The sequence below is a fragment of the Procambarus clarkii genome, chromosome 35 (genome assembly GCF_040958095.1).
Source record: "Procambarus clarkii isolate CNS0578487 chromosome 35, FALCON_Pclarkii_2.0, whole genome shotgun sequence".
NCBI lineage: Eukaryota > Metazoa > Arthropoda > Malacostraca > Decapoda > Cambaridae > Procambarus > Procambarus clarkii.
Genome location: NC_091184.1, coordinates 36,876,402 through 36,891,652, shown reverse-complemented (window position 1 = coordinate 36,891,652; position 15,251 = coordinate 36,876,402). Strand labels below are relative to the sequence as shown.

General features: G+C 43.6%; 3 protein-coding genes across 7 annotated transcripts in view; 1 reads left to right on the top strand and 2 right to left on the bottom strand.

Annotated features, from left to right (window-relative positions):
* LOC123768420 (zinc finger protein on ecdysone puffs) overlaps window positions 1-5,310 on the bottom strand; it is a 42,224-nt gene extending 36,914 nt beyond the window's left edge. For 2 of the 5 annotated variants that reach the window (XM_045758926.2, XM_045758929.2), the window contains exons 1-2: window positions 5,188-5,310; window positions 960-1,016 (exon numbers count right to left, since the gene is read on the bottom strand). The gene's annotated coding sequence lies outside the window, so the exon portion shown is untranslated. Of the gene's footprint in view, window positions 1-959; window positions 1,017-1,472; window positions 1,540-5,187 lie in introns of all 5 variants that reach the window. The other 3 variants (XM_069336356.1, XM_069336355.1, XM_069336354.1) reach the window with 2 other exon arrangements.
* LOC123768543 (polysialoglycoprotein-like) lies at window positions 404-5,045 on the top strand. Its single transcript, XM_069336026.1, has 3 exons — window positions 404-476; window positions 733-922; window positions 4,097-5,045. Exons 1-3 carry the CDS (start codon window positions 404-406, stop codon window positions 5,043-5,045), a joined length of 1,212 nt encoding a protein of 403 aa, XP_069192127.1.
* Window positions 5,311-9,271: 3,961 nt separating the features above from the next.
* The window catches only part of eEF1gamma (elongation factor 1-gamma), a 30,623-nt gene continuing 24,643 nt past the window's right edge, over window positions 9,272-15,251 (bottom strand). The window contains exons 8-10 of the mRNA XM_045758931.2: window positions 13,859-13,908; window positions 13,287-13,411; window positions 9,272-9,471 (exon numbers count right to left, since the gene is read on the bottom strand). Of these exons, the coding sequence (XP_045614887.1) occupies window positions 9,316-9,471; window positions 13,287-13,411; window positions 13,859-13,908 (331 nt within the window). The 3' untranslated portion in view covers window positions 9,272-9,315. The remainder of the gene's footprint in view (window positions 9,472-13,286; window positions 13,412-13,858; window positions 13,909-15,251) is intronic.

Genomic DNA, 15,251 nt, shown 5'->3' with positions numbered 1-15,251 from the left:
ACTATAATGTTGGTGCTGAATGAAGAACATGAACACGCACATTTTTATTCTGAACTAATATAATTTTATAATGAAATTAGGTCCATCTAATTACAGTACTCAAAGCCACATCATTGTCACTTAGATCGTCGACTTCCTATGGCATCACCTACCACTTAGTTTCGTCTAATTTTGCTATAAAAATAGGTTTTATCCAATGTTCTACATTCAGCACCAACATTATAGTGAGTAAATATATCATATTTCTTCATTATTTACATAATGCTAGGAAACGTTTGGGTAATTAGACGGACCGAATCAATACTATATGTAACTAACCACAAATGTAAATTGCTTAGCTTAATGATTGTTGTGATCCAGTTCTTGGAACCATTATGTTAAACCTTTCTGCTACTCACTCAAGATGGGGATTGAAATCCATAACACTATTCAACTAAAACTCTCGATCGTTGTGCTAGGCCTTTTTGTGATCACAGGTATGTTAGCCTTACAAACTTTGGGGTACATCTCCAAAGCTCATTATGTGCTATAAAAAGACTGCTGAAATATGTTAAACTATGTAACTGTCTTATAAATGCTGTAACTTGTTTAGTTAAATGAATTTTGGGGTTCAGTTCCTGAGGTCCATCAGTTCAGGTCCATTATATGCTTATGTTACCTTTTCCATTACCACTCTCAGGACGGGTATGTGATGTATAATAAATTAACTGAACTAAACTTTTGATCCACAAGATCGCTTTGCCTCGAAGAGTGAACCAGATTCTGGTCCCAACTTCCAGAAGATAATGGATGGGTATCAGAGGCCTCATGTGCTTAGCAGAGATTCCTCCCAGAATAAATCTAATACTAAGGCTCCTGCATTACAAGAGTTTAACCACTCCCCTCTAACACTTATCCACCAATGTTTTCCTCCCACCTACTGGTAATTTGAAAAATAATTTGCAGAACTGAGAACATACCTGTTTTGGATACCGGTACCTCTGAAACTTGATGACCATCTCCTATTGGCAGGCATTCTGAAAAATATATTAAATTAAGCGCAGTGCTGTAGAGACCTAGAAGGTCATGTTCACCCATAGAAGAACTACATCCATGATGATTCTACGGCATCATTACTAGGTGGTCTGTTACACCCTTCACCTTAGCATTCATCCTTCAATGACCTATTAATGCAGTATATCAATCCTCCTAAAAATAAAGGGGAAAAATTTGCAAAAATGCATCATACCACAGTTACAGAGATAAAACTGGCAAATGTAATAGAAGATGCAATACTGTATTCCCAAGAGAATACCAAGTAGTAAGGCAAGACAGAGGCAGGGAGAGAAGATTCCAGAGGTAACAACCAGCCAACAGGACTTCATACTAGGCATGATAACTAGTGAGGACCATGAATGGTGTTACAGTATTTGCAACCTTCTATTAACTACAGGAAGGTCAAGGAAGGAATATGATAAATGCAATGAACATACTTGAAGATTAGCAGTCTCCGTGGCGTAGTGGTAAGACGCTCGCCTGGCGTTCTGCGAACGCTTTGTCCTGAGTTCATAAAAAATAAATAAATAAAAATAATAGAAAAGGTGGCAATAGTGACCAAGAAAGCCAGAACAAAAATCCTAATACTTGTGGATTTTTAACCACAAAGAAATAGGGCCAACAAAGGATCCTCGCTGTGGAGATGAAACATGGAGAACAAGATTTGTGAACACTACAAACACTTCCTGTGGTAGCATATCAAGGAGTTAATATGAGAAAGATCTTAGACTTGGTGTTCACCAAAATGAAGAGTATGAAGAGAAATATGAGGTGCCACTAGGAGCCAATGACCACTGCATTATGTTCAATTACATTGTAGTTTCTTGAATTAGTCCACCTTTGTTCCAACAAGGAGTAAAGGTGCTTGTAATGGTTCTTATGCTTGCTAGGGTACTGAATAGAAATGGACTACTGATATTCATACAGTGTTCTCTGATTGTGCCTATGTTACCTCCACTCCTCACTGGTTCTATTCTGCATTTCCTACCATATCGTTTGTTCCAGCATGTTATTTTACTATGTAAATTTAAAAACTGGCCCTCCAGTATCTTCCATGTATATATTACGTGAGACCTGTCTTGTCACCTTTCTAGAGAACATTGTAGATGCTTTGTTGTGTCTGTGCCATATATTGTATATACTGTATATAATTGATAGTTATTTACACAGTCATCAGTTACCCAAATTTATAACTCGCATCCTACCTTTTGTAAATACTGTACTGTACTGTATGTTAATCGAGAACAACCCATAATAATTATACAATTATAAAATTATGTTTTATACATAATTATACAATTATAAAATTATGTCTTTGGAAACTAGTGTTTGGGCATTTGGAACACATCCACAGGCCTGAACATCTGGAAACCAGATTTGTTATTCTAAAAGTTTTGCCGATGATATGAAAATGAGAGAAGTTTTAATATACAGTAGCCAATAATTTACCTGAGGGTCTTCATCCCTATTGGCCTCAATAGGGAGCCAGTAGTTTGTCAGATTCACCCACTTTTCTTGAGAAATTTATTCAGTTGAATTTTGAGCGGAAGTACTGTACAATTTTGACACTTAGCTATTAGTGAGTAGGTGATTATGTTTTTTTTTTACCCTATAGGTTTAAAAGCATCTCATTGGTGTGTCCCACATTATGGTTTATTGTACTTAGAAGCTATTGTCTTCCCTGTGAGAGTTATGTTGGACCCTTAAAAGAAGTGGAACTGGACAAATATACTGGATTCCAATTGCTCAGTGATCTCATATATTCCGATGAGATCAACCCTATCATCTAGTTTGTAATGTTGATCGTCATGAGCCCCTCACACATTCCTGATTAAGAGTTGATTTAGTTCTGGGATGACTTGTCAGGGTGCTGAACTTATTCCAAAGGAGTGATGTCCTTTAGATGGCAAGGTCTCCATACAGTATTTGGATACAGTATTGTGCCCCACACCAAGGATTTGCACTTGTAAAATTTTCTTACTAATAGGCGATATGTCTCACTGTTTAGGGACTAACACTAGTATGTCCATCAACTTGGTTTTGTGATTAAACTCTTTGACACTGCAGTCTCTTGTTATTATCTGTGGATATTTCATACATATAGTTTTAATTCCAGTGACATTATATAACAGCTCTTTCAATTAATACCATAAATTTTTAAATAACCAAATACTTTTTTTTTGAGATATATACAAGAGTTGTTACATTCTTGTACAGCCACTAGTACGCGTAGCGTTTCGGGCAGGTCCCTGGAATACAATCCCCTGCCGCGAAGAATCGTTTTTTCATCCAAGTACACATTTTACTGTTGCGTTAAACAGAGGCTACAGTTAAGGAATTGCGCCCAGTAAATCCTCCCCGGCCAGGATACGAACCCATGACATAGCGCTCGTGGAACGCCAGGCGAGTGTCTTACCACTACACCACGGACACTGCTATACTGTATGCTTTAATCTCAGCCAGTCAGCATCAATGACCAAGTGTTCAATGACAAGTGACATTAACCCCAGGTGAACAGTCATCAAATATAAGGAAATGTATTCAAATGGATTGAGTGACTGTGATAACCATTATGCTACAGATTATAATTTATTGACATCTTTTAACAATAAATATTAAAATATTTTGTGCTCCCATTGAGTTTATAGTCATAGCCACGCATCATTATTATACTGTATGTGAAAATGACGAGAATTACAGGAACCAAAAATTGTGACACGCTGGCATGTGTCGTCATGGATGGGTGATGAATTGGCCTTAATCCTGAACTAATTCATGTGCAAGTAATCTACATCCTTGTCAAACATACTGTACTTGTATATCATGGTATTAATGGTAGCTTATACAATGTCATGTACTACGAATCTTTCCAGAGCACTTTATCAAATTACTGTACCATTACATGAAGGGGAAAGTAAAGGAATTTTGATTAAACACATTTGCTAATGCTGTATGAGGGTGCATAAATGATCCGACACCTAGTGGCTCTATAAGGCACTACTGCTTCTCCACACCTGGTGGGACTCCTCTAGTGTACAGCAAGTGACCAGGCCGTGGACAGGTCACTCGGGGCTACAGCCAGTGACCAGGCCGTGGACGGGTCACTCAGGACTAGGGCCAGTGACCAGGCTGTGGACGGGTCACTCGGGGCTACAGCCAGTGACCAGGCCGTGGACGGGTCACTCAGGGCTACAGCAAGTGACCAGGCCGTGGACGGGCCACTCAGGGCTACAGCCAGTGACCAGGCCGTGGACGGGTCACTCAGGGCTACAGCCAGTGACCAGGCCGTGGACGGGTCACTCGGGGCTACAGCCAGTGACCAGGCCGTGGACGGGCCACTCAGGACCACAGCAAGTGACCAGGCCGTGCACGGGCCACTCAGGACTACAGCATGTGACCAGGCCGTGCACGGGCCACTCAGGACCACAGCCAGTGACCAGGCCGTGGACGGGTCACTCAGGGCTACAGCAAGTGACCAGGCCGTGGACGGGCCACTCAGGACCACAGCAAGTGACCAGGCCGTGGACGGGCCACTCAGGGCTACAGCCAGTGACCAAGCCGTGGACGGGCCACTCAGGGCTACAGCCAGTGACCAGGCCGTGGACGGGCCACTCAGGGCTACAGCCAGTGACCAAGCCGTGGACGGGCCACTCAGGGCTACAGCAAGTGACCAGGCCGTGGACGGGCCACTCAGGGCTACAGCCAGTGACCAAGCCGTGGACGGGCCACTCAGGGCTACAGCCAGTGACCAGGCCGTGGACGGGCCACTCAGGGCTACAGCAAGTGACCAGGCCGTGGACGGGCCACTCAGGGCTACAGCCAGTGACCAAGCCGTGGACGGGCCACTCAGGGCTACAGCCAGTGACCAGGCCGTGGACGGGCCACTCAGGGCTACAGCCAGTGACCAAGCCGTGGACGGGCCACTCAGGGCTACAGCAAGTGACCAGGCCGTGGACGGGCCACTCAGGGCTACAGCAAGTGACCAGGCCGTGGACGGGCCACACTGGTAGAGGTGGAGGCTACCCTGGCACTGTGAGGGACAGTGTGAGGGGCACTGTGAGGGACAGTGTGAGGGGCACTGTGAGGGACAGTGTGAAGGACAGTGTGAGGGGGCGAGAGAGGGCAGTGTGAGGGCCGGAGGTGAGGGCATACCTTGAGAGTGGTGAGTGTGAGTGGTGTGAGTGACGGTGGATGAGGCGCCTGCGTGCGCACGGACCGCCTCCCTCCCCACTATATCTACCACTCTCCACTCAACACATTATTTACTAATATATCCATCTCTATCTTCCATCCACTTATACACAAAAAATTAGTGTAAATTGTACGATTTATATATATACTTATATAAAGATATAAATATATATATGTATACATATATATATCTATATATTTTGTTCACTGATTCTTGTTAATATATTATGTTTTATTATATGTATTGATAAGAGCCTGATGGTAATAAGAGAAAAGTACTCTTATGTGTCTTGTATTTAGGGTCCTTGAGTGGCAGCGTCGTCTGCTGACACTCTCCCTCCCCCCTGCTGACGCTCTCCCTCCTCCCATCTCCCTGCTGACGCTCTCCCTCCTCCCATCTCCCTGCTGACGCTCTCCCTCCTCCCTGCTGACGCTCTCCCTCCTCCCATCTCCCTGCTGACGCTCTCCCTCCTCCCATCTCCCTGCTGACGCTCTCCCTCCTCCCATCTCCCTGCTGACGCTCTCCCTCCTCCCATCTCCCTGCTGACGCTCTCCCTCCTCCCATCTCCCTGCTGACGCTCTCCCTCCTCCCATCTCCCTGCTGACGCTCTCCCTCCACCCTGCTGACGCTCTCCCTCCACCCTGCTGACGCTCTCCCTCCTCCCATCTCCCTGCTGACGCTCTCCCTCCACCCTGCTGACGCTCTCCCTCCTCCCTGCTGACGCTCTCCCTCCTCCCATCTCCCTGCTGACGCTCTCCCTCCTCCCATCTCCCTGCTGACGCTCTCCCTCCACCCTGCTGACGCTCTCCCTCCTCCCATCTCCCTGCTGACGCTCTCCATCCTCCCATCTCCCTGCTGACACTCTCCCTCCTCCCTGCTGACGCTCTCTCTCCTCCCATCTCCCTGCTGACGCTCTTCCTCCTCCCATCTCCCTGCTGACGCTCTTCCTCCTCCCATCTCCCTACTGACGCTCTCCCTCCTCCCATCTCCCTGCTGACGCTCTCCCTCCACCCTGCTGACGCTCTCCCTCCACCCTGCTGACGCTCTCCCTCCACCCTGCTGACGCTCTTCCTCCTCCCATCTCCCTGCTGACGCTCTCCCTCCTCCCATCTCCCTGCTGACGCTCTCCCTCCACCCTGCTGACGCTCTCCCTCCTCCCTGCTGACGCTCTCCCTCCTCCCTGCTGACGCTCTCCCTCCCCCCTGCTGACGCTCTCCCTACTCCCATCTCCCTGCTGACGCTCTCCCTCCTCCCTGCTGACGCTCCCTCCATGCTGACACTCTCCCTCCCCCCTGCTGACGCTCTCCCTCCTCCCATCTCCCTGCTGACGCTCTCCCTCCTCCCTGCTGACGCTCTCCCTCCTCCCCGCTGACGCTCTCCCTCCTGTATGCTTACACTCTCCCTCCCCCCTGCTGACGCTCTCCCTCCTCCCATCTCCCTGCTGACGCTCTCCCTCCACCCTGCTGACGCTCTCCCTCCTCCCTGCTGACGCTCTCCCTCCTCCCTGCTGACGCTCTCCCTCCTCCCCGCTGACGCTCTCCCTCCTCCCCGCTGACGCTCTCCCTCCTCCCCGCTGACGCTCTCCCTCCCCCCTGCTGACGCTCTCCCTCCTCCCTGCTGACACTCTCCCTCCTCCTTGCTGACGCTTTCCCTCTTCCCTTCTCCCTGCTGATGCTCTCCCTCCACCCTGCTGACGCTCTCCCTCCACCCTGCTGACGCTCTCCCTCCTCCCTGCTGACGCTCTCCCTCTTCCCTGCTGACGCTTTCCCTCTTCCCTTCTCCCTGCTGACGCTTTCCCTCCACCCTGCTGACGCACTCCCTCCTCCCTGCTGACGCACTCCCTCCTCCCTGCTGACGCTTTCCCTCCACCCTGCTGAAGCTCTCCCTCCTCCCTGCTGACGCTCTTCCTCCACCCAACACTGCTGACACTCTCCCCCCACCCAACACTGCTGACACTCCCTCCACCCAACACTGCTGACGGTCTCCCTCCCTCCACCCAACGCTGATACACTATTCATGATATTTGTTTTAGTACAGTATTTGCGTTTCACTTTCTTACTACTGTTGTCTGGCCAGAAACTGAATAGGTGCCCGCGCAGAAATCGTGTATAGTATTAGTAATAAGCAAGTTACTGTTCCTAATTATACTGAATAATGAAAAACCATATAAATGATATATTAAGCAAAGCAAGTTACACAACTGCAAGGTTCCGGGTTCGAGCCCTACAAGACAACTCGCTTGATTCAAGTGTTTGGGCAGTCTCCTTTCTTTTGTTTACCTAATGCCTCTGTACATCTGACAATAGGTACCTGGGACAAACAACTGTTGTACTTACCTAGTTGTGCTTGTGGGGGGTCGAGCTCTGGCTCTTTGGTCCCGCCTCTCAACTGTCAATAAACTGGTAATTACCTAAGTGTAGTTACAGGATGAGAGCTACGCTCGTGGTCTCCCGTCTTCCCAGCACTCTTTGTCATATATGTGTCAAAGACATGTCACGTCTTTGTCATATCATGTCATATCTGGTGTACAGATTCCTGAGCCTATTGTGCTCTTACCAAATCTACATTTTAAAGTGTATGGAATCAGCCTCCACCACATCACTAAATGCATTCCATTTGTTAACTACTCTGACACTGAAAAAAAATGTCTCTGTGTCGTTAAATGTCTAATGTCTCTGTGGCTCATCTGGGTGCTAAGTTTCCACCTGTGTCCCCTTGTTCGTGTTCCACCTGTGCTAAAGAGTGTCTTTGTCCACCCTATCAATTTTGTAGGTGGTTATGTCTCCCCTTACTCTTCCGTTTTCCAGGGATGAGGTTCAGCTCTCTTAGCTCATACCTCTCAGATGTGTTGTGTTGCATTATGTATGGGGAAGTACAGTATAGTTAGCCTAGGCCATGGGGACCCCAATAGGGAGGTCCCATGTTGGCGCGGATGGCTTTACAATGTAGTTGTAATGTACTGTATACACACCCCAGCGACAAGTGACTTGGATCCCTTCTCTAGAAAGACGAAGAGCATGAAGTAATTCATGATTAAAGTATGAAAATAGATGAGACAGTATAGCGAGAAATATAAGATTTGTAATATATTAATACAAAATAAATTCGAAATAATATATATAAATCTATATCGCAGAACATTGTTAGTCCCAAATATTATTCACTATACCAGTACGAGGGCAAAAGGACGAGCAACGTTAAAGGCATCAGATTCAATCGAGGGACATTGTAAAAGAAACTTATTAAGCTGAAATTCATGACTGTGCACCCCTACAAAATTCTAGTGTGTTAGATGAGAAACGGCCAGTATTGTATTCGGGCCACTACAAACGAGATTAAACCCACAGTAAACAAGGAGACGTTAGCACATAAACCGCTGCTGGCATAAAGCACATTAAACCGTCCATGACGCAAGGCGAAGAAGTAAGAAGAAATTCAATTGGGAAACAGGATAGAGAGAACAAGTGGAATGGGGAACGTTTTAGGGGACTCGCAAAGCACTGAAGGCAGGAAGGCAGCCACAATTAGGGTAGGAAAGCCGGAAGGTACAAGTTGAAAGTCCTGGTTAGGAACAAAATGGGAAATAAAAGCCGCAAAACCATAGTCGAGTATAAGTGGCAAATTCTTAGTACAATAGAAATGAAAAATCTATTGAAAATAACCACAAACTTTACTAGAAAATATACAAAGATGATTTGGGAATGATGTCAGATTAGCAAAGCATGCAAGTCAAATTGAGGGCAGTAGGGAGAATGCAGATAAGTTCTGTTGAAGTTACCACATTAGCAGTGGCGAGGATGACTGCTGGTATATAGTAGTACTTTATCTGTAATTCTCCATGAAAAATTCAATAGATTATTAACCGATTCTTTTGTGTAACTTTCTCTGAGCCAATGTTTTCCTATTTTATTAACGTGAGTAGGGTAATGATATATATTTTATATTATATCCAACAGTATATATATTTCCTTATATATACAGTACACAATTCAAGTGTTAAATCATTTGTATACCAAACATTGCTAGGCAAAATTAAAGAACACAGATTCATATAAATTTATTTGGAACAATTGCTTGGACGAAAATCATTACTTGAATATCTTGCCATCGTTAAATTTCCGACCCTTGTTGTCTTCTCCAATCCACTTGAAATACTGGTCAACCAACTTCTTAGTCTCGTCAGCATTAGGATCCAACTTCCGCCAATCATATGATTCATAGTCGACTGTCCAATCATCGCATAGCTGTGGAATAAAAGAAAACCCCTTTTCATAACTGCCAGAAGAATAAGAATTAGCAAGTACAGTAGATCAATATTCCCATTATATAAATTTATAATAGAAACGACAATTACTACTTCATATATTTAAGAAAGGGAAAATTAATAAATATGTGCATATCAAACAGTTGAAATACATTACAAGCATTCAATTAAAGGCTTTAGAGTATTGAACCACAAAAGTGTTAACACAAAATATGAATGAATAGTACTGTACTGTACAAAATGTACAGTACTATTGAATATCCATTTGTATGATAAATATTCGGCGGGGGTGAGACTTTTCTTACACACTAAACAGGTTATCGAGATGATTTGTGGGCTTAGCGTCTCTAGAGCCTGGTCCTTGACCAGGCCTCCTTTTCGTTACACACCCCCAGGAAACAGCCCGTAGCAGCTGTCTAACTTCCCGGTACCTATTTACTGCTAGATGAACAGGTGCATCAGAGTGAAAGAAACTCTGCCCATTTGTTTCTGCCTCCACCAGGGATTGAACCCGGAACCTTAGGCCTACGAATCCCAAGCTATGTCCACTCAGCTGGTAGGCCCCTTATTATATTTATATAGCATGTAGAGAGCATCTACAAAATGTAATTTAAAGATCCCACAACATATCAGAAATTTGTGAGGAGATGGAAGAATTTTAGGCATGGAAGTCTGTAGGCCTGGTTTGAAATTTTGGAGGTGACAAAACTTATGTTCAGTGGAGAGGTCTGAATTTAACTGTAGTACTAGAAATGTTATCCTAAAAATGGTTAATACCATTTCTCCTTAAACTATTCATTGAAACAGGTTAAGGTACTGCACTTTATAGAAAACTATATCTATAACAAAAAAGATTTTAAAGGCAAGGAATTTTTATGCAAGGCAAGAGATCCATCATATGACACGTAGGAACTACAATTTTACCAGGCAAAATGAGCCCTTTTGAACACTTCTTTTTAGAACTGTAAGGGGTGACCAATAGTTGAAGTTGTGTATGAGATGGGTACAGCAATGAGCAAGCTGAGAATTGGTATTAGAGTCAAGAGCATGCAATGTAGAATGGGTAAAGCATAATAGGGTGAAATCCTATATTTACACATCTCTCCCTGTCAATTACCCTGAGATTTTTTTATGTGGTGATCATGTCTCCTCGAGCTCTTGTGTCTTCCAGCAACGTGAGGTGCAGTTCTTTCAGCCTTTCCTCGTAACTCATGCCTCTTAGTTCTGGGACTAGCTTAGTGCCATACGTCTGAGCTTTTTCCAGCTTCGTCTTGTGCTTGAGAAGGTCAAACTCCATGCTGGGGCCGCATACTCTGGGCCGCACGTACGTGGTATACAAGGTTCTGAAAGATTCCGTACACAGGTGTCTGAAGGCAGTTCTGATGTCATCCAGCCTCACATTCATTGCCGGGCTTCAGGAGACAGGTTTGGTGTGATATCAACTCCTAGAACTTTCCGTTTCGTGAAGGACTATCTCCCATTCAATATCCAGTGTCTGGCCTCCTGATTCCCCTTCCCCCTAGATTCATTTACTTGGATTGGTTAGCCATTTGTTGAACCATTCCTTCAGTTTGTTTAGGTCATCTTGTAGCCTCATAGCCTCCTCATAATTTTTGCATTATCATCAAACATTGAAAAGAATGAATCTATTCCCTCTGGGAGATCATTTACATATCAGGAACATTATAGGTCCAAGAACTGATCCCTGAGGGACTCCACTGGTGACACCTCTCCACTCTGAAACCCCACCCCTCACAGTGACTCACTGTCTTCTGTTGCTTAGGTACTCTCTTATCCAGTGAAGTAACTTCCCTTTCACTCCTGCCTGCATCTCCAGTTTGTGCAGATGAGGACATCTCGTCTCCAGTCCACTAGTTGTATGTGGTACTGTGTCCAAGACTTTCTGGCAAACCAAAAATATGCAGTGCCCAGCCCTCTCTGTCTTGCCTGGTCATAGAATTCAATCAATCCTATGAGGCATGATCTGCCATCCCTGAACCCATGGTAATGTTATGATACAAAGTTCTTCTGCTCCAGATGTTCCACTAGCTTATTTTGCACAATCTTCTCCATCAAGAGTGTAACACTGGCCTGTAGTTCAGTGCCTGTCTGTCACCTGTTACCAGTGATTTGTTATACACCATGGTGAGTGGCTGGCCCAGAGCTTCTACTCCTTCCTTCAGTTTCCAAGGTGAGATTCCATCTGGGCTTATAGCCTTTGTCACTTCCAAATCTAGCAGATGCTTCCTCACCTCCCCACTGGTATTTACAAACTCCTCTAGTGGTGTTTGGTTAGATATTCCCTCTCCTATCTGTGAGACTTTCCCTTGCTTTACTGTGAAGACCACCTGGAATTTCTTATCAAACTCCTCACATACTTCCTTGTCATTTGTAGTGAATTTGTCTGCCTCTATCCTCAGTTTCATTACCTGTTCCTTCACTGTTTTCTCCTGATGTGGCTGTGCAGTAATTTAGGTCAAGTCTTTGCCTTGCTTACTATGTCATTTTCATATCGTCTTTCTGCCTCACTTCTCACCCTGACGTATTCATTCCTGGTGCTCTGGTATCTTTCTCTGCTCACTAGTGTCCTATTATTTCTACAGTTTCTCCACACCCTTGTACTTAGTTGGTTTGCTAGCTTACATCTCTGATTAAACCATGGGTTTCTTGGCTGCATTTCATTTCTTTCCTTTTGGACTGGGACAAACTTGTCTGTGCCTCCCTACACTTTAGTGTGATGTAGTCCATCATGCCTTGGGGCATCTATCCTCTGAGCTCCGTTTCCCAAATTATATCTGTTAGGAATTTCCTCATCTCCTCAGTTTCCCTTTTGGAATGCCATTCTCTTGTCTTCTGGGCCCTTCCTTGGGTACATTAACCCTTCTTCAACCAGATACTCAAATATCAGTATACTGTGATTGCTCATTCCCACGGTGGCTTCAAAACTAATTTCCCTTATGCGAGTCATTCCGAGTGAAGACTAGGTCTAGACTCGCCGGTTCATCGTTGCCTCTCATCCTTGTGGGTCCCCTGACATGCTGACTTAAAAAGTTTGTTGTCACTTCCAACAGTTTAGCTCTCCATGTTTCCTCACCTCTGAGCAGTTCCTTGTTTTCCCAGTCTATCCTCCTGTGATTGAAGTCCTCTATGATAAATGGGATGTATTTCTACAGGCAGCAGTGGCTGCTCTCTCTCAATTAGTGTTGACTGCCATGTTGTTTCTGTCATACTCTTGCCTGGGTGTTCTGTCGTTTGGTCGAGGGTTATATATCACTGCTACTACAACTATTGGTCCTCCCATCATCATGATGCCTGTAATGTAGTTTCTGAACCTCTTGCAGCCTGGGATAACCATCTCTGTATTAACATCTTGTATTGTTAAAACTCATGCTACCTTTAACATTAACCAAGGAAGTGTAGAGTAATGTGGCACCCTTAAGTCTCTGTGGATCTAATAGTCAATTCACCCCCTTAATGCTTATGCTTGCTGAAAAGTATCCTTCCTGATCTAAACAATATTGTAATGTAACCATGTGCCCCATATTTAACTGGTGTAAAATAATTCTATGTGGTTCAATAAAACCCAGTTGTGAAATTGTACCCCAAGGTGTATGTCTTGTCGCCTGTAGAATAAGAAAACAAGAATGCGTTTTGTTAGTCTGAACTCTCGGGTACGACTTTCAAGCACGTGCCCGACAAGGCACGGTCACTATTGACAAAGCCTGATTTACTTATAATGCAAACCAGCAACTACACAAGAAAGCTGACTTTTACAGTCTATTACGGCAAACTTACTGGGAAAGCGAGTTCTTGTCCTCTCCAGACCCATATACCAGAGATGTTGTTAGCTCCATCTTCGCCAAACACACACATTGAAGCAAAGGCATTTTTACGAAGTTTGTCAACACGCTGGAACATACCTGTTGAAAAAAGGTATAAATGAATGCGGTTAATAATTAGACATTAACAATATAAAATGTACAAATTACAAAAATATGGTTCTGAAATCTACAGAAAAATTGTGTTCTGCATTAAAATTCCTGGTTATTTAAAATTATTAAATATAAGAATTGTGCACAAACATTTATGCAAAAATATAAGCGAGACCAAAGATATGTGACAAACAAAATCAAATATGACAGCTTTTTTCACTAAACAAAACATATGATAAAAATAGGCTTCTTGAAAGATATATCCTTATAAGAGGGATGAATTTTTTGGGGCAGATCAAGGATACAGGAAGCCCTAGAGAGAGAGAACGAGTAATAGGGAATACAGTATATTTAACTACATACAAAATAAAGAAAAAAAGCAGATCTTATTTCCTGCAGTTATGGATAGGTAATTAATGACAGAAAGACACTTACCACCAATTAAATTGCATGTCATGAAGATTTTGGCTAGCTCCTCTGCATATCTGCCAAAGAAAAAATCAATGAATCAATAAATTTCAGGAGCATATTATGTGAAGTGTGTATTTACTATTTGTGCCTGCAGAATTGAGCTATTAGCTCTTAGACCCTGTCCTGTAACCAATCTATTTTCCTCTATTATGTCTACTACATATATTTCTCACACACACACACACACACATATGAAGGATGCCCATGAAGCAGCCCGTAGTAGCTGTCTTAACTGCCAGGTACCTATTTACAGATAGGTGAACAGGTTCATCAGGGTGAAGGAAACTGTTCTCTGCCTCGGCCGGGAATTGAACCCCATGACCTTAAGACTACAACCCCCCTGAGCATTGTCTCCTCAGTCGTGAGGCCTGGATGCCACGGCCTGGTACAGGCCCCAACTGTACTAACCACATTTTGTACAATTTCACCCAGCACCATTGTAAAGCTATTTCTGCCCACATTTACTCTTAAACTCTTCTCTCATACCAAACGAATCATGTGCATATATCAGAAACGGCTACATTGACTTCCATCGTGACCCATCTGTGTGCGCCATGAAAGATTGAATAACAAGGATGACATCACATAACCTTGACAAACCTAAATTATTGAAAAAATCAATCGCACTCCATGATATAAATTTATCTTCTGTAGCATTTAACAGCACACTGGTAACTCATACATGCTCATCTCTCTCAAGTTCACAATTATCCCTGTGTGTTTTTTCAAAGCCTACGAACCCATATACATCTTTTATCTCTTACATGCCTTCTCTACAAGTGACTTGTGATAATCACACACAACTTATTACATTAACAGAAATTTACAATTATTATACACAATGCAAAGAAAATTGTCTCTTCCAATGGTTACTTGCTGGCCCACTTAAGGGATAACAAATCGTAGTGAAAGATAATTCTTTACCCTTTGATTGACCCATTGCTACTTAAAAAGTCCCGTAGCAAGGAAACACGTCAAAGGGTTGAAATTTTAATAAAATTGTATTTTTACCTAGTTGCTCAGATCATGCTGTTATTTTTTCAAACTACATTAATTATATTGGTACATTTAAGCACATGCTGTGTTGACATTGCCAAATCATTCAAAATACTAGAGCTTGAATTAAGGTAAATGTTAGTTACAAATACTGCACTGTAAAATCACTTACAAATACTTCTTTATTGTCAATATATACTTCTATTTGTTGAAATGGTTGCTACACATCTTTAAGAGTAAAGTGGGTAGGCTGAAAACTAAAAGGCAAAGGGGGCCTAATATTATGAACAAAACATCCGAGTCAGATGAAAATGTCACTCAAAGGGAAAAACCAAAAGGAAAAAACACTTGCAAACGACTA

Coding starts and splice junctions, on each gene's coding strand:
- LOC123768543 (XM_069336026.1), top strand. CDS start 404: ATGGGGATTGAAATCCATAACACTATTCAACTAAAACTCTCGATCGTT. Junction 477..732: donor AGGCCTTTTTGTGATCACAG/GTATGTTAGCCT, acceptor TTGATCCACAAG/ATCGCTTTGCCTCGAAGAGT. Junction 923..4,096: donor TGTTTTCCTCCCACCTACTG/GTAATTTGAAAA, acceptor GGCCGTGGACAG/GTCACTCGGGGCTACAGCCA.